A 25,061-nucleotide genomic window follows, 5' to 3' on the forward strand; every position below is an offset into this window, starting at 1 on the left:
TTGCTTGTGTCAAAGATCAGCAATCAATGGATTACTTCAGCCTGCCTGTAACCGTGTCTGAAAATAGGATGCGAGGTATGAGGTAGCCAAACTACATATTCTCAGCGGAGAAGACTAACTCGATTACAAGAAGCTTGACTGCAAGAAACTCACAGCCTTCTCTCAATCTTTTCCCTTATGAGGCCCTCACTTCAACACTACAGCACCAAAACCATCCAGAAGTCTAAAGAACTGCCATGTGACAGATCAGAGACAAAACAGACTAAAATTATTACAACTCTGTAAAAATGCACGATCTGTATCTGTTTTTTGTGTGTGAATGCAAGTGTGCATAAGTGCGAGAGGTTAAGTATAAGGGAGAGACAATAACCTGCTATTTTTACAATCATAGAAGCTTGCTGCTGATTTATCATTGGACTGAGATACACACTCCCGGGATAGGAGAATGATTGGATCACACAATAGGTCAGGTCGCCCCTTCTGTGGAAATGCAAATGAAATTTTGACGATGTTGCCCACTGCGCCTGAAGCTTACATGTGGACTGTGAAAGTGGTTTCACATCAAGACGTGCAGACCATGTGCGATTTTTTAAGTTGCCCCCTTGAAAATGAACATCTCAGGTATCCAAAAGCAGATGGCATGGTATTTCAGTCATTTTGCGGAGACTGACACCTCTATTAGTGTGGCTTCTGCAATGTCAGTCTGAACCTAGACTAAAAGGTGGGAGGAGGGTCACTGCTGCAGGACTCTTGCACACAGGCATGTAATCACACAGCCAGATAGTTGTATGCTCGAACAGACATGTGAACACGTATGCAGCTACACGGACAGACGCACACATGGACTGAGACATTGATGCACACACAGCACTAATTGAAGTGTTTAAGATGATTAAAGGGATTAATAAGATAGCTAAGAACTATATCCTGATACCTGGAACAAAGGAGCCTACCTGTAAATTGGAGCTGGGCTGTACAAGGATAATGACAGTAGGCATTCCTTGATACATGTTGGAATGAAATTCTCACTTCAAACTGCAATTGAGGATAGGGAGGTGATCAAAAGTTTCAAAACCATAGATTTTTGAGAAGCATGAACTATGGAACAAAAAGTGGGTGAACGGCATTAGGATTACCTTGATCTAATGGAATAGTCACGCAAGATTCAGGGTGAGAATGTTCCTATTTCTGCATTCCTATGTTAATCGATGATATGCAATCAGAGGCGGACTGTTTCTTTTGGATCACTAAATATTGTCCATTTCTGACAATCAACTTGGTAAAGTGACTTGCGGACCAACCATTGTTCCCAATGGGGGTCAAATTAGATCATGTGGCACTTACACTCAGGCACTATCTGGCTTTCTATCGCTTTAAAGTTATACCAGAAAGACATGCACACACCTAAATGTTCATTGGTAACAAAAACGGGTTATGACATTAAATCAGTTTATATGGCATCCAGAAATTGGTGGCTTGGTCGAGCTTCCTTTCAGAATTAAACATGACTGGGAGAGTGAAGAATAGGGCAAACTACAAAAGGAATAAGAAAGAGGGGGACAAAGGCTCTCAGTAAAACCTGCTGAGGATCTTTACAGAGGAATTCTATTGCCAAAAAAATCTCAGTTGATGGATAGTCTTGGAAACATAGAGAACAGGCAGAGTAGGCTACTCAACCCTGCTCTCTCCATTCAACAGGATCATGGCTGATCATCCAACTCAGTACCCCGATCCCATTTTCTATCCATATCTTTTGATCCCTTTAGCCCGAAAAACCATACCTGACTCCTTCAGACACAAAACTGTTGGTAAAATCTGCCCCTTCATGGAATATGATCATAGTTAATCAGAGGCTTCAAATCACTTTCCCACACAGTTCCGGTTCCCCTCGATTCCTTGAGAGACATCTTTAAATTCATTTCAATACTGAGCATTCACAACTATCTGGGATAAGGCTACCCCCAGAGATTCACAACCCTTTGAGTCAAGGAATTCCTTTTTCTGCCAGTCTAAAATGACCAATCATGTATCCTCTGACTGTATTTCCAAGTTTTAAACTTTCCACCCAGGGGGATAATCTCTCAGTGTTCACTCTTATTAAAGGAAAAGAAAAGTTAGAGCACTTGGCCCCAGCTCAAAGAGATCCCAGTATCTTAGTACTATTAGTAATCATCCTTCAACAGTTAATGACAGCTGCTGCAGGGAATCAACTGAAGGATTTGAAAACAGTAATTGAGGGCAAGAACATTTTTAAAGACTAGTTATTGGAGGTCAATGAAACAATGTCATTGTTGGTGTGGGCGGGCGGAGGCTGAAAGAAATGTTTAAAATATACATCTTGTAAAACCAAGAGAGTTGCAGGTTCTGCAGGTGGAATGAAGGTCAACAGATTAAGAAGCACTATTTGAAAGTTGATAAAAGTTTTTGAGGACATAAAATGTAAGGTTTATGATCAATGGCCAATGAACGGTCAAAACTTTGAAGTAAGTATAAATATTGTAAAACTCTGGAATGGGTGGAGTTTTGGATTATCGGGTTATCATGACTTGATTGAATGGCAGAGACAGCTGGAATGATCAATGGCCAATTTCTGCTGCTACCTCTAATGGACAGTGAATAATAAAAATTAAAAGAACACGGTGTTCAATTCTGACCTAATGATCCAAATCTTTGCTCCTGAGTTAGGTGCGCAAAGGTCCAAATCTGTCTTGAGAGAGAGAGACATCTGATTGGCCTAATTTCCAGACAAGTTGGAGGAGGAATGGAGTTGGGAATACAGCCCTGGAAGCATTACGGATATGAGGAGGTTCAGAGATGGTGCAATACATAATTTCCCAGTGGCTGGTGAAAACCAGCTGCAGCAACCCCAGGAAACATCAGATGTAGCAGCAGGAGACCACAGACAGTTATGGTTTCAATGCTGGAAGAAATTTCACGGCCTGCTGTGCTCAAGCAAGCTGAGCTGTGAGCAAAAGTACGTACAGGGCTAACTAATGGCTCACATCAGAATGCTGCAATTATGATGGAGGCCTGACACTATCTGCTCAACAGCATGGAGGGATGCGCAGAGTGCATCGGTGATTATCTTGATATCCCTTTGTGTGGCTGACTGAGAGGTGCCGCACAAGGCTACAACCTCTCCTGCAAAGTTGTGCACAGTATAAATGCACTTGTACATTGGGCTGCATTGCCAGACAAGAGATTTGCCCCGACGGTACTGTGTCCATTTTTCCTCATTATTCTCTCATTGAATGACAGTTCTCCTGGTTATCCAGCTTTAATTGTCCCTGAATGGAGCTCTTTCGGGACCATGTCAGACAGCAGTCAAAAGCTAACCACATTCATGGTGTCTGGAGTCACATGTCACCAGTTCAGGCAAGGATGGATGATTTCCTTCTCCCAAGGGTCACCAGTAATCCAAATGGCCTCTTCCCATCCCAATAATAGATGTGTGTGTCATGGTCATCATTCCTGATGCGACCTTTCAATTTCAGACTTAGCAATTGAATTAAGTTCTACCACGTGCCATGGTAAGACTGCAACCACAGGGTCCCAAAACAATACTCTGAGCTTCTGGATTACTCGCCCAGTGAGATCACCATTACATCATCTTTCATGCTATGTCTGCAGACAAGTGGGCCCTTCAGCCAAGGAGATGGCTTGGACTGGAAATGGAGACATGAGTAGATAACGTGTTGACAGAGATACTCTGGCAGTATTGGTGATGGTGGAGGCAATCCTGTTAATTCACTGAGCAATAGGGGAATTTGGATGATAAAGGGCATCACAATTATAGGTGGAAGCTAAAAGTAATGGTGTCTCAGGGCATGCTGTCACACTATTAAAGGCTAGACCTCTTTGTGTGCCTCACACCAGATCCAACCTGTGGCTTGCTCACCTGCCTGGCCACCTCATTGCTCCAGAGTCAGGAATGGGAAGAGATTTGTAAGTAGCTTATGTCATCTGTGACAAGTCTAATCTCTCCACCAATGCAGCTACAAGCACATCAGAGGGATGTTGCAGGTGTTTAGCCAAGTGTGACATGGTGAAGAGTGCAGACAGCTGGCTCTGAATTAGTGGCATCTGAGCGTAGACCTACCCTCGGAGGAAGGAGGGAGGGAAGTCACAAAGATGCTACAGTAGACACTGAGGTCGGGCCCCCAGAATCTTAGACAGTGTTTGGAGCATCAGTAATTTATAAGCCCCTGTACATTAAGTAAACCAGCATAATTACCAGTCATTGGGAGGTTTGTGGGTCTCCGATCCAAGCAAAGAGGGCATCTGTGATTGTCTTGATGTGCCTGTGTGGGGCTGACTGAAGGGTGCCATACCCATCTGCAGCTGATTCCTGGAAGGGGCCAGCAGCATAGAAATCCAGTGGCAATGTGACCTTCAGTAAGGCATGCACATCAGCAGACTATGGCAGCAAGTTTTGTTCCACCATGTCACAAAGTCTGGGAACCAATTGACTGGTTATTTGGAAGGTGTCTTCTGCATTACGTCTCCATTGTGTTCACACAGGAACCTTTACTGAGACGAGCCAAACATTGGGATCAAACTTGGTTGTTGTCCTCCTGCTCTTGCCTGATGTGCACCGTGCTGCCTCCACCTCCTAGCCTTTGCACCTCCTAGTTTTGTGTTGCTCCTGGTCATTTGTCTCTATGGTACAAATACAGATAAGTCAAATGCCTATTTTTTAGGGGATTGTTTTAGCCACAATAAGGACACTTCTTACCTGTAGCACTCTCCACTCTCCCATCACATCACAACGGGAATAAGTACTTACCTCCTAAAAACACAGGCCTCACTCTCCACCTCTTGTTTCTCCTTAGAAACACAGAATCCTTACAGCATAGAAGCAGGCCATTTGATCCATCAAGTCGACACCAACCCACCGAAGAGTATCCCGCCCAGACCCACCCCTGCAACCTTATCCGAATAACTGCATTTCCCATGTCTAGTCCACCTAGCCTGCACATCTTTGGACTGTGGGAGGAAACCAAAGCACCTGGCAGAAACCAACACAGGCATGGAGAGAGTGGGAAAACTCCACACACAGTTTCTCAAGGCTGAAATCGAACATGGGTCCATGGTGGTGTGAGGCAGCAGTACTAACCTCTGAGCCACTGTGCTGGAATTTGTTGAAATTCTGTGGCACATGGTGGATGTTCTGGTGGGGGTGGATGGGGGTGTACTCAACCTCCCCAAAAGATCTCTGACTGGTTCAGACCTTTTCATCAAAATTGTTATTCCCAAGACAGAAGTTTTGATAACCTCTGTGACAAAAGTTGTTTCTGACTTCAGAACAGCTGCAACTTTAAGTGTACCATAACCTCCATAAAACTCACCCATGAGAAATAAACCCATTCTCCAACTCCAGTAAAAACAGTGGGTGCTGAACATGGGAACATGAACCCTAGCTATAAGGCTCCAGTGATGTTTTGGCTAAGGCACAGATTTCACCCGCTTCCGTGAAAATTCCACTCATGGTTAATGGCATGACCAAATTATTCAGGAAAAGAAAAATGTGCTGACTGGAAAGAATGTTCAGATTCCATATCTCCAAGTCTCGCCACTCACAACTTGCCTCACCACTCACAACTTGCTTCTACCTCCTTCCCAAAATCCACAAACACGACTGCTCTGGCAGACCTGTCATTTCAGTCTGCTCCTGCCTCACAGAACTTATTTCTTCCTATCTTGCCTCCATTTCACTTTGAACAACCTCTTCAACTCCTCTCACTTTCCCCAGTTTGAAAATGTGTGGCCATGGGTACCCACCTGGGTGCCAGTTACACCTGCATCTCTCTGTAGGGTATGTGGATCACTCCTTGTCTCAGTCCTACTCTGGCCCCTGTCCAAACACACTTTGGTATATCAATAATGCTGCTGGTGCTTGCCTCCTGCTCTCTCTCTCTCTCTAACTGGGAAAGTTCATCATTTTGGTTCCATTTTCTATCCTTCTCTCACCTTCATCTGTCCACCTTTGATTCTTTGTTGTTCTTCCCTGGCTGCACTGTTTCTGTTTCTGAGATAGATTGTCCATGAATATCCATTACAAACCCATCAACTCCCACAGTTACCCAGGCTACATGTCCTCACATCCTCTTTCCTGGAAAGATGACATTACATTCTCCCAGTTTCTGTCTCCATTGGATGATGCCACCTTCCACAGGGCTACTTCCAATATATCCTCCTTTTTCCTCAACTGAGGAAACCCCAAAGCCTATGCCCCCACTTTGTGGTTGACAAAGCAATGTCTCACCCATCTCCAGCATTTCTGTCCCCTCCCATTCCGCACCCTCCAAGACAAATAAGGCTCATCCTGCCATTTCCACCACCTCCAGCAGAGTGTCACCGCCAAAGATATCATCTTCCCCCGACTGACAGTATTCCATAGGGACCTTTCCTTCCGGGACACCCAGCTCCATTTCTTCAACACTTCCCCATGGCACCTTCCCATGCAATCACAGAAAGTGCAACACTTGCCCGTTCACCTCCTCACTGTCCAATGCCTCAAACACACCAAGATGAAGCAACATTTCACTTATACTTCTATTAACCTAGTCTACTGCATTTGCTCTTCACATGTGGTCTCATTCACATTGGCGAGACCAAATGCAGACTGGTTGACTTTTTTGTGGAATAACTCCCCTCTGTCTCTACTGTGCTCCCGTGCTATCATTTATGTCCGGTGCTTATTAGTGTTCTGAAGCCCAATGTAAGCTGGAAGAAGAACACCTTATTTCCTACAGATTTTAGGACTGAATTCCACAAAGCAACAATGCCATATTCTCCATTTTTGTTTTAAACACACACACCCCTTTTTGACTTGGCTGTCAATCAAGTGACCCATTTTCTTCTTTTCACATCCTCTTTTAGATTGCTACCTGCCCTTCCGCTCCATTAGCAAAGTTTTTGTCTTAACTCTCAGCACCCTACAATCTGTCCTACTTTGGCCCCACCTCACTTCAGCCTAAAAACACAATTCTCTCATTTTCAGTCCTGAAGAAATCAGCTTGGACTCAAAACATTAACTCTACATCTCTCTCTCTCTCTCTTTACAGGTGCTGTCAGACCTACAAAGTTTGTCCAGCATTCTGTATTTGCTTCGGAGTCCTCTTGCCTTCTAACTTGACATGGACTTGATGGCAATTGCAGCAGAACTTTCAAACCGAAGTTAAAACACATCAACGTTCATTTTATCAGCCACCCAAGAATATTAATTAGTGACACCCAAACTCAACTAGCATTTTCAAATGCAAAGATGAGTAACAGGACCAGTTAATTGCATATGCCAAAACAGCTACACAATTCTCTTGATTTTTCAAACTGACACAAGCTTATTTAATGCTTACTTCTGCAACACGAACAATTTAATTAAAATTTTTGTTGAAACTTCACAACTGAGTGGAAAGCTTTCAAATGGTAGATGGCAAAGCAACCTCACACCTCAAATTCATCCTTTCTTCCATTTGCTTTGTAGATGAACTTGTCAGAGTACTGTCGCGGGTTCCCTGATATTTCTCACATGCCTATGAGGGTCCTGCTGTGTTTTATTATAAGTGTGAATGAGATAGACATGTGCATGCACTGTAGCAGAGTGTTTTAGATTTAGATTAGATTCCCCCCCAGAGTGGAAACAGGCCCTTCAGCCCAACAAGTCCACCGACCCGCTGAAGATTAACCCCTACCCCGCCCTCGACCCATTTCCCTCGGACTAATTGACCTAACACTACGGGCAATTTAGTATGGCCAATTCATCTAGACTGTGGAAGGAAACCAGAGCACCCAGAGGAATCCCATGCAGACAGAGGGAGGATGTGCAAACTCCCCAGACAGTCGCTAGAGGCTAGAATCGAACCAGGGTCCCTGGCGCTGTGAGGCAGCAGTGCTATCCACTAAGCCACTGCACCGCCCCTAGTTTTAGTGTTTAAAGTCAAACAAAACAACAAAGAATACCAGATAACACTGAAACTTGGGTTGACAAATGGCCATTTGAGGGGTTGAATGGTCACTAGGCCTCTGCTGCTAGGTCTGTGTTGATGTTAGAGAACATCAATTGGGAGGCAATGACTATATTCAATGATAGCATTTGCTGAAAATTCAGTAGAACCACCACTACTAAATCCCACACTATCAACCTACTGGATTTTACTTTTGACCAAAAATTGAACTGGACTAGCCATATAAATACAGTGGCTCCAGGGGCAAGAAAAAGGCTTGGCAGACTTCAATGAGTAATGTATCCTGATTCCCCAAAGCCTATCCACTATCTGAAACGTACAAGTCAAGAGTGTGATGAGATTCTCCCCAATGGCCTGGATGAATACAGCCTGAAGAAGCTCAACACAATCCAGAAGAAAAGATAAACCCACTGTTTGGTACTATTTTCACAAACATTCACTCCCTGCACCATCAATACTCAGTAGTAGTAATACCTACAGGATACATTGCAGAAACAAAATCACCAAGGCTCCTTAGACAGCATCTTCCAAACCCGTGACCATTATTAGCTGGAAGGACAAGGGCAGTGGATACATGGGAACATCATCACCTGCAAGTATCCCTCCAAGCCATTCATCACCTTCACTTGGAAATATCACTTTTCCTTCAATATCACTGGGCCACAATCCTGAACTCCCTCCCTTAGGTCATTGCGCACCTACACCAAATTAACTGCAGTGGTTTGTGAGGACAGCCCATCACCACCTTTCGAAACGAATCCAGGGATCATCAATAAATGCTGCCCCAGCCAGCGTGTGAATGAATAAAGAGGAGGAATGGGTGCAGACCAGTCATTTGGGCCTGTCAATTTTGCTCAGCCATGACATAAGATCACGGTCGATTTTCATTCTCAGCTTGACTCTATCACCTATCCCCGTTGATTCTCAGTGCAAGAATGAATTGATCTCAGCCTTGACTGTTCCTCACACCAAAAGGATCCCACAATTTACAAAGGATCTGAGTGAAGAAATGTCTCCTCGTATCAGACAATCTGTCATCTTAACCTTACAATCCTTAGATCTCGACTTTAACAGATGTGCCCTTGCCTTCTGTTACCCCCCATAACCTGAACTAAGTCGAGATCTTTTGCCTGCCTCCCTCTGAGTGGGAGAGCAAGTGAGGAAGAGCAAATAAGCGAGAGAGGGACAGAGACAGAGAGGGACAAAGATAGAGACAGAGGCAGAGAGAGACACACTCTGTCTCTCGCAGTGCGTGGGATTGTTGTCGAGTGCAATTAATAGCTGATTTTTTAAAAAAAATCATTCATCTGGCTTGATCAGTACTTATGAGCCATCCCTAATTGCACAGAGGGCAGTTAAGAGTCAACTACATCACAGGCCAGACCACGTCAAGATGGCACATTTCCTTGACAGGAGGAGGACATTAGTGGAATCAATGGGATTTTACAACAATTGACACGATTGCCATTAGGCTAGCTTTTTCTTCCAGATTTTATTGAATTCAAATTTCACCATCAGCCATGACGGTATTTGAACCCATGTCACGAGAACTTTAGCCTGGGGTTCTGGATCATTTGTCCAGTGATATTACCACCTACAATCATTGCTTTTCAGCATAAATCAGATTAAGTGATGTCTAAATACTGTAGTTGTTTGAGTGCAAATGAAAGCTATTGAAAGCCGCTGATGTCAGAAGATATCAAACATATCTGGTGATAGCGATCTGTACAGCACTTCAATATTGTGGAGCTTAAAAGAAGTAGGGATGGGAAATCACAAATTGAGACAGTAATTGAATATTCTAAATAGGATCTTGGTATTCTTCTGAAAAATATCCATCATCATTTTTAGAAGAAAGTTCAAATGTATAGTCCTGCAGTTATTAAATGGACCAATGTATTTAGACAAACTTTAATATAAACTTTATCACTTAAAAAAAGTATTATTAATTATGTCCTCTTTCTTGGAGGTGCAGAACATGAGTTCTGTTTAAAACGTTCGCAATGCATTTGTATTGTGTGATGTTTTCAACCATCTTGTTGCATGGGTATCTTTCAAGTTTTTCCCAAGATGTTAGAGACTTTCTCTGTAATAGGCTCTGAGTGGAAATAGAACAGAGTACAAACAGAAATTGAGAGAGAAGCTCATCAGATCTAGCTACATCCGTAGAAAGACAGGTGATGTTGGTGCATCGAGTCCAATATAACACACTTCCTGTTTTAATTTCAGAATCTCCAGCATTTGCAGTATTTTCTTTTCATAAAATGTTTGTGTGAAGTAGATGGCAGTGGAAATTGTGATGAGCAAATTAATCTAATAAGTTCACTGTCCAGCTGGCAAAGTTATCGAGTGGATCACACAACGACAGTTTTAAAACTGCCTCCTCAGTGCATTTGATACGTATGATCTCATTGCTTATTGGTGTTGATGACTGACTTCAAACAGGATATATCATCATTCCACACCACCCCTGCCCAAATCCCACTTTGGGGCAGCAGCAGCAAGGAAATCTGGGCAAATCTTTCTTACCTAGAGAGCATGTAGAATGTGCAACTTATTACTGTGTGGAATCAGTGAGCCTATGAACGTAAGTACTTTCCCTGAAATGAATGTAAGCACATCAGGAGAAAGGATTAGAAACATCCATTGATAGGGTTAGATGAAAATAAGCTCATGGCGTTTAACTACTGCAATTGCCCAGTTGGTCTTATGTCATTCTATTGAAAGAAATCTGGAGAGTGCAAAGCCTGCAGTAGAAACATCTGACTGAAGTCGCTTTAGTTAATTTAAGAGAATTATTGAACAGCAGAGATGTTCAGTCCCTATTGTCAGAAGGGTGGATGTAAAGACAACAGAACAACCTGAAGAAAATCAATACTGAGATTATTTCCAAGCTACTGACATTTGACTAACTTTCACACAGGGAGATTAACTATTTTGATTGCTGCTGACCTCAATTACACAGTCTATAGATATAAATGGTCAGAGGCAATGCATTAATGAGCTTTGTGCCTCATTGGACACCAATGTGTCAATCAGTAGTCCTGCCTCTCAGTGAGGAGGATTGAATTAGATCATATAGAGAGATATAATGCACTAAAAATGACTTCAATACTTTGTCAGGGCATATCCTATACAGAGTATATATTTATAACTCAACCTCACTAGTTAATTTTCACTGAACAAACATCGTCACATAACCTCTCTTTTAATTTATTTATTTGTTTTTAACCAAAACCTTGATCATTCCATTGAATCAGTGGTGGACATGAACTTATACAAACGAAGAATTGAGAACTAAACAGCTGCAACATTCTCTCATATCCAAATCACCCTTCAAATTCTTGCCAAAAAGTTATCAGAACTAACAGGAATACATTCAAGTCTCTACACTATATTTCAAGCTGTTGATATGATTTAGAGGTGCTGGTGTTGGACTGGGGTGTACAAAAGTTAAAAATCACACAACATCAGGTTATAGTTTAACAGCTTTATTTAGAAGCACTAGCTTTCAGAGCACTGCTCTTTCTTCATCAGGTGGTTGAGGAGTATAAAATTGTAGGACACAGAATTTATAGCAAAAGTTTAGAGTGTGATGTAACTAAAATTATACATTGAAAAAATACCTGGCTTGTTTGTTAAGTCTCTCATCTTTTCGAGTGGGCATGTTGGCTTCAGTTCTTTCGTATGCAAATCCCAGAACTTCCTTAAAGTTACATTCTCAAGTGAAGTTTTACAATAGGTGCCATGTTGGCCCAGATAATGAATTGAAGGTGTGAGGTGCCCTGTGTGAGGCTGTCTGTGGTGGTCTGTTATAGTGGTGTTGTCAGGACTCAGGACAGCCTACTAAGCTGAGAATTGAGACCTATCGTCGGAAGCTGACTTGACTGGCTTTGCCAATCTATCTCCAGGCCCCTGCAAGTCGCAGGGAACAATACAGCTACCTGAAGACAGCAACCTCACCTGGAGACTAGGATAACGAGAGCACCAGACCAGCTTAGAGCAGCAGACCTGCCTGTTTCAGCACTTGCTGTGGAAGAAAATCTCTTCACGCAGGATGGCCAATGGCAACTGTGGCCCAAGTGCAAATACCCTTTCTTAAATTTTAGATTCAAAACTGTTGAAGAGAAAGTGCACATCTCCATTTTGGACGCTGTCTCCCTCAGTTACCTGCCACGGTATCCTGCTGTTTCATCAGTGTTGCAGGGTTTCCCCATTTGTCACCCAGTTTCTGAAGCCTGCTCTCCATTCTTAAATGAATGGGCAATCATTATCAGGTGGTGAGATTGCCAATGTGGCAAAAATCCCAAATAAATGACATTAGACTTCTGTACCTCGTAAGGTCCTGAAGCCCACAGATAACAATGTGCCATAAGATTCTGATCCCGACATGGAACATTTTGTTTATCCAAAGAAAAAATTGCTGGAGAAACTCAGTTCTGGCAGCATCTGAAGAACGGTCACCAAAATGTCAACTCTGCCCTCCCTCCATGGACGCTGACTTTCTCTGGAAATTTGAGTTTTTGTTTCAGATTTCCAGCATCCATAGTCTTTTTCTTTAAAATAAAAAAAAGTGTGCTTATTACAGAATAGGCTTTGGACCAGCATTTACCCTCACAGTATCACAGCTATTTAAGAAACAGAAAGACTTCCACTTAGATTACACTTCATGCAAACAAATGATGCCTCAAAGCACTTGACAATCTATGAAGTATCTTTGAAGTGTATCACTTGAGGAAAATGAGAAGATTAACACGTGAACTGCAACCTCTTACAAAACGGCAAGGTAAGGCATTCTCCTCATGTTAACGGAGGGATAACTATTGACCAGGAGACTCGAGATAATTCCTCTGCTCTCATGTAACAGATCCCGTGGCATTGCTTTGCAATGGTTCACCTGGGTAGATGGGAGCTCATTTTAAAAGTCTTGTCAGAAAGACAAATCTCCTGTGCAACTCCCAAAGCACCACAGTAGATTGGTAACTCTAACATTTGTGCTCAAGTCCTGCTGCAGGACTGATTGTGAAGGTGAGACTGTTCCCAATTAAGTCATTGCTCATTCATTGCTACAGGTAGCATCATGCAGCCAGAATATTACAAGTAGAGCAGACAATAGCTGTACTGCAACAAAGACTAGGGCATTACAGAAGGAGAAACTAGCAAAATGAGACAAACAGATCCATCTTGCTCGAAGTACAAGTTTGATATGACCTGCTTATTTCCAAATACTGCTAACGTTTTTTTAAAAATAAGTGTGGGTGATGACAGTTTCTGTAGACCGTTAAGGTTTGCTTTTGGGAGTACACAGTCAGCTGTACAAACCATGACGACTTGGTCATGAACACTAATACCAGGGATCCTGGAGCACCAGAAAAGCAGCTTAAGGAAGAATCTAAAACGTTACATGTCACAGACCTAAATGCTTGGAATTCAACAGAAGCAGAGCAAGGGTCAGGCTTTGGAATATCACTGATAAATGGTGAATATAATGGGTTATTATTTGTAGCGACCCGATAGAGATTGGGATGGAATGGAGAAAGAGCAATGTGTAGTGATATGTAACAGGACATACACTCACCCTTGGTTTATGCCCCAGTCATTTCTGATGCAGAGATGCTTGTGAACAGGATCTTTTGTATATCCTTCCTTGCAACCACATTCACCTGCAGAAAATAAAGTGAGATCAGATTGATCAACAGCTCCATGAACCAGAATGAAACAGGTTTTACAAGATTTCCCCAAAAAGGCCTTGCCAGACCAGACCAAAGAACAGCTATTTATCTGAATCTTATTATTTCAGGCACTCAGTTAAAAAAAAAAGTTAGATTAGGAACAAAAACTTTTTAAGCGGAATTGACAAGCCCCTGAAAGAGAGAATGAAATTGCAATGTGTAAATTTACTCCCGTTTTTCGATGCAATGCGGGTAGCATGTCAGCTTCCTGCTGCTTGCTCATTTGACTGACTTCTCAGGGGTTGCCACCACTAACTGAGCCACTGATTAACTTAATGGAGGGAGCTGAAAGCTGAAACTTCCCAGTGCCGTGTAAAGCTAATACACTAAGTATGTCCCTGAGATAAAAGCAAAAAGTGCTGGGAATACACAGCACATCTGTCAGCATTTGTGGCGAGAGAAACAGAGTTAACAAGTTTCTGATCAATGGCTGCTCATCAGGACTGGACACCCCTTCATCGGTTCGGTGTCCCCTAACCTGCCAATGAAGGAATCATGATTAGAATATCCATTGCTGAGTTTGGGTTAAATGACAATACTGCATACCACTGTGGATGGCAGTATCCTCCCACTGAGACCTTCTTCTCAAATCCTGCTTGCCCCTCATTCCACAATCTCTGCAAGCTACTGATTGTGTAAGTACACACCTCATACCTCCCCACCCTGGCCCTCACACCACAATGATAAATCTTGAATAACTTTCCTTTTATTTACAAAAATGAGTTCCAGACTGACTGAGCAGTGAGGGAAAAAGAAATGAAGAGATCACTTAATTTTACGCTTGTAGCCACCAGCATTCATTGCGTGTATCCTCCAAGGTAGTTCAGAGATAGGATGGTGAGAGGTGACAGGACTAAGTGCAGCCAGGGGAAGAGGGAGACAAAGGATAGCACAGGTGCCAGTGCAAGAATAAACGTTTTGCTGCAGAGGACTCATAAGAGGATTTCCCACTTCTCAGCTAACTGCTCGGTGTATTGGGAAGCCTACCAGAAACCAGTGTCAAGAGGAATGATTGCACCAACCCTAACAAATGAGTCACAGAGGGAATGGTCTCTGTGGAACACAGATAAGGGTGGGGAGGGAAATATATCTTTGGTGGTGGGGTCCGATGTAGGTGGCAGAAATGGCGGAGGGTAATGCGTTGTATCCAGAGGTTGCTGGGGTAGAAGGTGAGGACCGGTGGCAGGGGTGGGGTCTGTCCTTATTGCAATTGGAGACTCCCTCATTCGGTCCATGCCCACCACCAACCCACTGCACCCCCCCACCCCCTAGTCCCAGAACCTTCCTCTGCCACCGTGAGAAGTGTAAAACCTGTGTCCACACCTTGCCCTCACCTCTAACCAAGGTCCCAAAAGGATCTTTCCTCATCCGTCAGGGATTTACCTGTACTTTCACACACGTCATCTACAGTGTCCATTGCTTTCGACGTGGTCCCCTCTCCACTGGGGAGACAGGACGCCAACTTGCGGAATGTTTCAGAGAACATCGCTGGGACACATACACACTCAACAATCCCACTGCCCTGTGGCCAAAACACTTGAACTCCCCCCTCCCACTCCACCAAGGACATGCAAGTCCTGGTCCTCTTCCAACGCCAAACTCTAGCCACCCGACGCCTGGAGGAAGAATGCCTCATCTTCCGCTTTGGGATCCTCCACCCACACGGGATCAATGTGGATTTGACCAGTTTCCTCATCTTCCCTCCCCCCACCTTATCCAAGAGCCAACCTTCCAACTTGGCACCACCCTCGTGAACTGTCCCACCTGTCCATCTTCCTTCCCACCTATCTGCTCCACCCTCCTCTCTGACCTATCACCATCACTGCCCTCCCACCTTCATCTACCTGTGGCATTCCCCCAGCTACCTACCTCCCAGCCTCACACCTCCCCCATTTATCGCTTAGCCCCCTTGTGCCACCCCCTCATTCCTGATGAAGAGCTCATGCTCGAAACATCGACTGTCCTGTTCCTTGGATGCTCCCTGACCAGCTGTGCTTTTCTAGCACCACACTTTGACTCTGCTCCAGTATCTGCAGTCCCCACTTCCTCCTAAAAGAAGGTTCAGAGCCATACACTTTATACAGTGAGCATGAATGCCTGCAGATGTCTCCAACATGTTGAGTGGCACTTAATCCTACAAAGTCACAACTCTGAATGGAGTAACATTGAGGAGAAACAAAAGTCAACTTGGGGAACTGTGCAGTACTACAATTGTGCTCTTAGCACACACAAAAATATGCTGGTGCAGATTCAATGGGCTGAAGGGCCTTTTCTCTATTGTATAAAATATAACCTTGACTACTACAGGTGTGGAAGACCATGAGGATGGCAACCAACTTGCTAACTCCATGAAAAATTCAACTGACACCCACAGATTGCAAACACCAGTATGGAGATTAAATCTCCAAAATGTTACACCATTACAAGATCTGGAATGATAACCAAACCACCAAAATGTTAGAAGTGAAAGTGAAGACTGCAGATGCTGGAGTTCAGAGTCAAAATTACAGTGGTGCTGGAAAAGCACAGCAGGTCAGGCAGCATCTGCGGAGCAGGAAACAAAAAAAAAATCAATGTTTCAGGCAAAAGCCCTTTATCAGGAATGAGCAAAATCCTGATGAAGGGCTTTTGCCTGAAACAATTTTCCTGCTCCTTAGATGCTGCCTGGCCTGCTGTGCTTTTCCAGCATCATCCTAATCTTGACACCAAAATGTTATACAGACTACTCAATGTTTCTGCTATTGTTGCGGCATTCCAAAGATCCAAGGGTTAGGACGAAACAGCACAAGTTAGAGGCTGGATGCATCCTTAGTTATCACTAATTGTAAGGTGCAGACAGACCTGTTAAATAAACCCATTTGAATGCTTTGAGTAAACCAAGCCTGCTCATCTGGGTTACTTGCATTTAACAGGCAGAAATACTCTACGGTCATTTTTGTTTTTGGGTTTTGACCAAAGTGAATGCTGTGATGGACAGTGACAGAAGAAAGGTAACTTTTGGAACATATAGTGAATAACGGAGTAAATGTACTGTTACTGCTTAGCCCAGGGAGAAAGTAATTGTGTTCTTTTTCCTCCTATTCCTTCCCCTGCTGAAGCCACTTGCCACGTAGCTGGTGCCAAGAGCTGTCCCTCAAGGTGGCAAGATTGGGCAACATCCTGTAGATTACCGCACTTCTCGAAACCTTCTCTGCTCCGTATCACAAGCTCCTTGAGAGCCGTCTGGGCAAAGGATTATGCTGAGGTCTGCTCTATCATGTTTTGTGTGGCAGTATAGCCTTCACTACCAACACTGAGCACGTGAATGGGTTGTGCGCAGGAGTCTTCAGGAATAGGCAGTTCTTGTTGCTAAGTAGCTACCCTTTCAGTTTGCTGATGGTGACAGCAGACAACACTAGAAAGAAAGTATTGTGAAAAGGGAGTGTGACTGCTGCCAGAGCATTGAGCCACATTATTTGCTGCTATGGCTCCACACCAGCGACATGCAGAGGGAATGAATCTCTTGGTTTTAGTACAAGATGGAACTGCATTGAGAACACACAAAACCCTGTGCACATTGTCGATGGTGCCCTTCAGAATAGCACTGTTGCATTTAAGCTACATGTTCACTTGGACAGCTTACTTTTAGCCAGAGAGAATGAAGTGCATTTCAACCTCACCAAACATAACCTCATTATGCAGCAGTGGGTGGCACGCTGCACGATGTTGCAAATACCTCTGCCTCAATCTTGGATTCATGAACACATTCACCTTCATAGCCATTGAAAATTCAATTCTTACACTGCTTGGAGATGGGAATTGTGACAGTGGAAGATAGATTTCACAATGACTTCCATTAAGATGCACAGGTGTCTCATGCATTGTTCCTTGCTGAGGTAGGAGAATAGTTTCCTAGAAATCTAGGTCAGATAATGTATCTTGCTGGGAATCTTCCTCTCTCTCTTCCAGTTCCCTCTTGTTTTTATTATGTTATTTCATGGAATATAGATCTTGTCAGCCAGATCATTTAGGTGTCTATGCCTAATTGTCCATGAACAGAATTTTTTCCAAAGCCATGTTTGAGAGTCAAGCACATTTCGTAGGTCAGTTTCCAGCAGTATGCCCCATTCTACATCACCTTTGCTCATTTTCCAACATGTTGATAGATGCTCCGCAAACTCCCAACAGATATTCACCGTACATGTATTAAAGCCTACATAGCACCCAAGTCAATTGATGCTACAGATGATACTTTATTGTCTGAGAATACACACACAAATACACATAGCCCAAAACACTGACACTAATGAAGCGAGTTGCAACCATCAAATTCAGTTGAAGTTATCAAACTCTGATATGCCTTCTTCATTTGGACTGCACAATTACGGAATATTGTATTCATTTATCATCTGTAATAATCATTGAATCTAAATGTTTTGTAATTGCAGTGAACATGGTGGTGACAGACAGTCAGTCAGTCAGTTGGCAGAAGCTGTATCTCTGCTGTTTTTATTTATGGAGACTATCATTCTTGATGCTTTTGCTGGAGCTGAAATAGCAATCATTTTGATTAAAATTGTGTCTGGGCTCATTTGAAATGAATGAAGTTCAAATATTTCCAAATGTCATCTGCAGATACTATCTCAGCCTTCAAAGCACCTTGAACTGTACAGAACATTCAATTAAACAAAACAAGTCTGTCACCAGGATCTACCTATCATGAAAAGGAAAACTGCACTTGTCAATCGCTCCTTTCAACGCTGAAACAGAACAGTTGTTACTTGCTTGTGATCAGAATGGTGGCTAGTGTCTGCATGTCATTTTTTCAATGGATTGCATTTTCTCCAAGTAAGATTATTAAACCTAACAGACTCTGACCCCAATTCCATTCCTTGTAGCAAGTTTCATTGGTGAGAAAATAATAGAGGTCTGCTGATTACATGATTCAGTGGCTGAGCACTGATTCAAACCAAATAGAAGATATCAGTCTGGTTACCTTGTGCAAGTAGAATTTTCTCCCTCGTTTTGTACAACAACACATTTTAAACATAAATCTCGCTCAAGTATGACTGAGGGAAGAGAGCTGTGGTTGGACACTACTGTGCTCTCACATTCAGGCAGGTTGTTCAAATATAACTCCACTTGTTCTGATATTTTCATATATTTAGAGTGCAATGAACTCACTCCATTTCTTTACAGCAAACAATATTGGCATTTCAAAACTGCTCATAATTCTGTACTAATTGGGCAACCTTACTTAAAAATTGCATCGAGATAGCTAGTGTAGGATATAAAAAATGGCCATTAGTGCAGTCATTACAAGTCCAAGCACATAGTTGGGGGTTATTTACAGAATGCCACATTATCTTCAACGCATTATGACTGACATAAACTACTGATGTTTATTGCTGGCACATGTTGTTGAGATATGTGATTCTGGAAGATCATCATTCCTCACCTTGATGAGCAAGAGATGTTATGCTGAAAAAATGATTTCTGAATGTTCTAAATGAACCAGCAGGAAGCAGATCTGCAGCATATTTCCAATTTGATTCAAATACATCAACAAATAAATATTTGCACTGTATTATCTTGAAGTGATATTCTTCATGAATGTATTTGATTGAAAATGCACACATTACCCATCATAAATCTTGTCCTTGCACTTGGAGCAGACTGAGACTGTAATCATGTCTGCCTGTCTGCAGTGCTCCTTGAAATGATTTCCCATTTACTGACTCCACTTGTATCTCTGTAGCTGCACTGAGTCATCACAGCTCTGCTTAAAATTATTCTGCTCAGCTTATACTGTATTTAGTCGAGATTGAGATAAGTGGTGAACTACAGCTCTAAGTTTTGTTGTCACGGGAGACCCTGTGCACCTTGTCGATAACAGATGAGATGATACAATGTGGTATGCCCTGTCAACGGGTTGTTCAGTTATAATGGAGAGTATTACAGTGCCTCCCAGTGGTGCTTCTCTGTTGTTTGTAGATTATGAAGCAGACAACAGCAAATTGGCAATGTTACACAATGAATAATTTTCCTTTCAAATAAAGTCAATGGCCTGTTACGAGCTACCACTGAAGTTCGATTTCTCCCTTTCCACAGCATGCAGACTATAAAATCAATGTCTTGTTAGAAGATGGAAGGTGATAACAGATTTTCCTAATCGGGTTATTTCAATAAAAGGAGTTGGAAAAAGGATAAAACAAGAGAGGTGACATTGCCCACAGCACATTTTTTTGAACTGACCAAAATCTGGAAACTGAATGGTCTTCTTTTTGAGTACACATTTTGTGATCTCAGCTGTACACATTATCCATACATTTATGTACCAGCAACGCAACAAGGTATTTGGTAAAAGTGTTTTTCTCGAGCAAAGCTCATCATCTTAATTTGGAAGCACATTTATACTTAAATTCCTATTATAAAACTCAAATCAATACAATTCTAAAACGAACAAAAATAATAACAACTGCGCTTGGTTTAACTAATATTTATAACAGTAGCTAATAAAAACTTGGGAATTGCAATGTTATAATAAACCGTTGTGGCTATTGTTCAATAAGGAAGGTTCAGATTCTATCTCGAGTGGATGGAGTTGCTTCACTCTCAATATAGGCTGTTGATATTGGTACGATTTTTGCCTCAAGCAATCACAAAAAAAGTGTCAGTTTAGAAAGCCAATGGACAGCAAATGCTTGGCTCATCCTGTTAACTCAAGTACTGAAATGTAAAATGAAAAGAATGTAAAATTAATATTAATCCGTGGACCATTAACCATGGTTAGTAATATCATTTACATGGTAAACTCATTGCTGTGCGTGAAAGCAACATGACCCGATTGTCTGATCTATTCCTGCAGGAGTCAGACAAATTGGCTGAAAACACAGCAGATGGATAAAATGAAACCTTTATTTTTGTAATTAATTGGGCATATAACTTCAGCTGGTTCCAGTTGTAGTTTTTAAAGGGCTGGCTTAAAATAGCAAAATATAATGCTAAATTCTCCTGGCTGTTTAAGCACTGCATTCATACTGGAAGAAGAGTAAGGAATTTAATCAATTGCGAATCACTGAATAATTGATTGGGAGGGTGAAGAGGGAAAGCAGTCAGTTGAAGGAATGATGTACTGTTGTTGGCTTTGGTGGGGGACGATGGTTTGGAGGTGGTGGTAATGATGGTTGGAAGAAATCAGAAAAAAGGACTAGTGAGTTTGGACACAAGAAAGAGATGCATTTTGAAAGACTGTGACAATAGGATTAGTAGATGAACCAGATTTCATGTGGGCTAGGAATCAGGTTGCAGCAGTATTTTGGATGAGCTCTTGTTCACGGAGGGTGGAGAACAACAAGGAGGGCAGGGGAGTTTGTACTAATCAAGTCTGAAGGCAGGAAAAAGATACAAGAGGGTTTCCACAGCAAATACATTGACACAGGCAATGTTACAGGTGTGATGGTAGATTGTCTTTGTAATCATAGAATCCCTACAGAGTGGAAGCAGGCCATTCAGCCCGTCAAGTGCACATCAACCCTCAGAAGACCCACCCCCTTACTCAATCCCTGTAACCCTGCATATCCCATGGCTAATCCACCTAACCCACACACCCTTGGACTGTGGGGGGAAACTGCGGTACCTGGAGGAAACCCACATAGACAAGGGGAGAATGTGCAAATTCCCCATAGACAGTTGTCAGAGGCTGGAATCAAACCTGGGTCCCTGGCACTGAGGGGCAACCCCTCCTAACTGAAAGGACATAGTATTGATAGCTAAAGTTTCAGTCAAATGCATTGCACACAGTTGAGATAGTCAATGTTAGAGGTCCCCCACCCCCCGCCCCCCCACCTCTCCCCCTTCCCCCCAGGGGTAACTGTCTTTTCCTTTTTGGAACTTCTACTTTCAATCCAGCTTGTGCCACAAAACTCAAATCAATCTGGAAAGATCTCTCAGTGGTCACACAGTTTACTCTAAATCAGTGAAGTGCCCATTTAAAAAGTAACATTTCAATCAAAAGCACAATAATTTGCAAACATAATTCTGAAAGGCTCATAAATCCATACAGTTACATTTTGTGTCAGAAACTCACCCTCTAACAAATGCCTATGCTGTCAGTCATGCCTCCGTCTTGAAGCTTGTAGCTTTAAAAATCGAGTGATTTGCAAATGTTATGATATACCTCCAGTGCAAGTGAGTCTTGAACCCTGATGTTCTGGGCCACAGGTAGAGATATTCCACTGCACCACAAGAATCTGCACCACCTTAAGGTCATTCAAATCACTATTTACTGTATTTCATTTACATGCAAAGTCAATACCTTATGGATTTCTGCTCATGCTTGGCTTATCAACAGTTCAATATGTTCAATCCTTTCCAAGTTCCCAAGTTAAATTCTCTTATTTTGAGCCTAAATCTAAGCATTGCAATAACCTTCCACCCAATTGCTGGAAGTTATGCCTCTTGCCTGCTACTTGCTTTCAAGCAGCATTTTCTTCCCCTCTTCAGAATAATTCTTCAAACATAATACGGGTCTCTTCATACCTGCTCAATTCCTTAATGCTGTTTTTGCTCTCCTCCTTCCCTAGTTCACTGAAGTTGTGGTTGTTTTCACCCCAGGTATTATCTTGGAACTCTCAGCTCAGAGACTGGAGATCATGACTCTTTCAAATAGCTGAGCACAAAGTTTGGGCTTCAGTGAAGCACTGAGCAAGTGCTGCATGGTTGCACATGTTACTTTCAGATCAGATATATAAGGACCCACAATACTATTTGAGGAATAGCTGTGAGTTCTGCTAGTATTTTGTTAGCACTCATCCCTCAAACAGCACCGTAAAAGATTACATTCTGATCTATATCAGTCAAATTTCTTCCACTCAAAAGAATTAAACAAATAGGAATGTTCACACATAAGTGAATTACAGACCATGGACCAAATAATGACTGGTTTGATCATCAATAAAAATATTCTGTTGTAGAACTTAAGTAAGCAGGCTGTAATGCAAAATATTAATGACTATTGTCACATATACATTTATTACATCTTTTATAAACATTAGCTACAGCATTTTTTTCACTAGGTTTTTATAATTTAAGCTGAAATTGTTTTTTTGAAACATTCAACATGATAAACATCGCTAATGTTTAATGGGATTCATCACCTAAGGAAAGCCATACAGGTTGGAAACTGTCCCTTTCGACTGTGCTGAACTGTATTCCTAAACTGAACTAGTCCCATATGCCTGTGCTTGACACAAATCCCTCTAAATCTTCTCTATACACATGCCTGCCTTTTAAATGTTGCAATTCTACTACTTCCTCTGGCAGCTTGTTCCATATATGCACCACCTCTGTGGGGAAATGTTGCCCCTTAGGTCTCTTAAATCTTTCCCCTCTCGCCTTGTGTCCCCTAATTTTGGATTATCCCACACTAGGGAAAAGACGTTTGCTCTTCACCTTATGTATGCCTCTCATGATTTTATAAACTTTTATAAAAGCCTCTGACACTCCAGGAAAAATAACCCCAACCTATTCAGCCTCTACCTATAGCTCAAACCTTCGTAAAATTCTATTAAACTCATTTTGCAACCTTTCCATTTTAACAACATTCTTCCTATAGCAGGGCAACCATACTTGTTCACTACTGCAAAAGTGGCTTTACTAATGCCTTGCACAGCTGTAAGAGGACATCCCAACTCCTATATTCAATGCTTTGACTGATGAAGGTGAGCATGCCAAACACCTTCTCCACCACCCTGTTTAGCTGTGACACTTTCAAAGAACTAAGCACTGCACCCCTAGGTCTCTGTTCAATAACACTTCCATTGAATGCGGAAGTCCTGCCCTGATTTGTCTGACCAAAATGCAATTCACTAGTTCCCCCCCCCCACCCCGCCCCGTACACGTGGAGGATTCATCCCAAGACCTACCATGGAAGCCTGAAGCAGTGTGTAGGTGCAAACCCATTCTTTTAAATGGGAAATCTATCTTCCTGAATCTGGAATATGTTCAGGCCGCGGTAAACCACGGGTAACTGAAACCGTGGAAACCGATGCTGCGAATACAGCAGTCACCCTGTACTTCACATTTATCTAAATTAAACTCCATCTGCCTTTTTAAGCTCACTGTCCCAGTTGATCCAGAACCTATTGTGTTCTTTGATAACCTTCTTCACTGTCCACTATACCAATTTTGAGGACATTCGCAAAGCTTTCATGGTGGACTGGATGCAAAGAGTCAGGTAAACTACAAGCATAGTTTACTTTTCCTTCATCACTTCAAGAATTTGACAATGAAGAAAGCCAAAATAATGCAGAACCAAGTGCATTGTTTGGTTTTACACAGTTATCCATAAAAATATCCCAACCTGTTGTCAAGCAAGACTGCAACACCTAACCTGATGGTGCGTCTTTGAGCCAATCAAACATTAAGACTGCTTTGAGGGTCAAAGTGAAGATCTGGTCTGCTGGGTTGGGGGATCTCTCTGTTCCGTGATCAGTCAATAAACACTAGCAATTCTGTCTGTTTCTCTAAGATTTCACATTTTATTATCACGGCCGGGCACAAGTTGTCCAGCAACGCAGTGGTTAAACACTTCTGTGTCCTTAGGAGAAACTGCTGCGTATGGCTTAAGACAAAGACATTTTTTTATCTTTTTTGAAAATAAGTACAACCATGGCTACAGAGCAGATTCAAACGATTACCAATCAAACTTAATAAAAATGACATTATTGACAGCAACTTAGCCCAATGATATTTCCTGGGAGCCAACCTTGCTTTACACATCCAAGCTTCGTTGTCTCACTCTGCACCTGCACTTGCAAGGTCAGTTAGGATGGCTAGTAATGTCTTATCTAGTCTAGTTATTTCTGTGATGTAAAGGAAGCATTGTCTGCTAATCTTGGTTACAGTACTCTATGGTAAATTTACGAATGCAGCCTCTAGCAGGGTTAAAAGCCATTTTGTCATGTTACGTGCATTAAGAAGCCATTTCTTTGTTAGTAAGAGTATGTATTAAATGGTTGTTCCTAACAACAGCCTGTATCCAGATTTCAGATCTGCAAAGGTATAAACTGAAACCTGATAACTAAACTCTTTCCTCAATCTACTGGTAGCTTCCAAGGCTCCTTCACATTGAATTGAAACTTAATTGTGATGCACATATCTCTATTTTTCCACAGTGAAACAATGGATAGACATATAATATCTCTCCAAAAGGTCAATGAATAAATATTACAAGGAGGCCATAACAAGGATCACAAAAAAAATGTCAACACTATCCAGGACACTGCATCTCCCTTCCAGGAGTTACACACTTTGAATGCAGCAACTATTGTCTGCATGTTTGCTAACAGCAACTCAACACACACTAACAGGAACACTGTTG

At 42.2% G+C, this 25,061-nt stretch overlaps 1 protein-coding gene across 1 annotated transcript in view; it reads right to left on the bottom strand.

Annotated features, from left to right (window-relative positions):
* astn1 (astrotactin 1) overlaps positions 1-25,061 on the bottom strand; it is a 2,276,897-nt gene that overhangs the window by 1,199,048 nt on the left and 1,052,788 nt on the right. Inside the window, exon 8 of the mRNA XM_072573509.1 lies at positions 13,546-13,630. Within this exon, the coding sequence (XP_072429610.1) occupies positions 13,546-13,630 (85 nt within the window). The remainder of the gene's footprint in view (positions 1-13,545; positions 13,631-25,061) is intronic.

This window comes from Chiloscyllium punctatum, chromosome 7 (assembly GCF_047496795.1).
Source record: "Chiloscyllium punctatum isolate Juve2018m chromosome 7, sChiPun1.3, whole genome shotgun sequence".
In the NCBI taxonomy this organism is placed as follows: domain Eukaryota; kingdom Metazoa; phylum Chordata; class Chondrichthyes; order Orectolobiformes; family Hemiscylliidae; genus Chiloscyllium; species Chiloscyllium punctatum.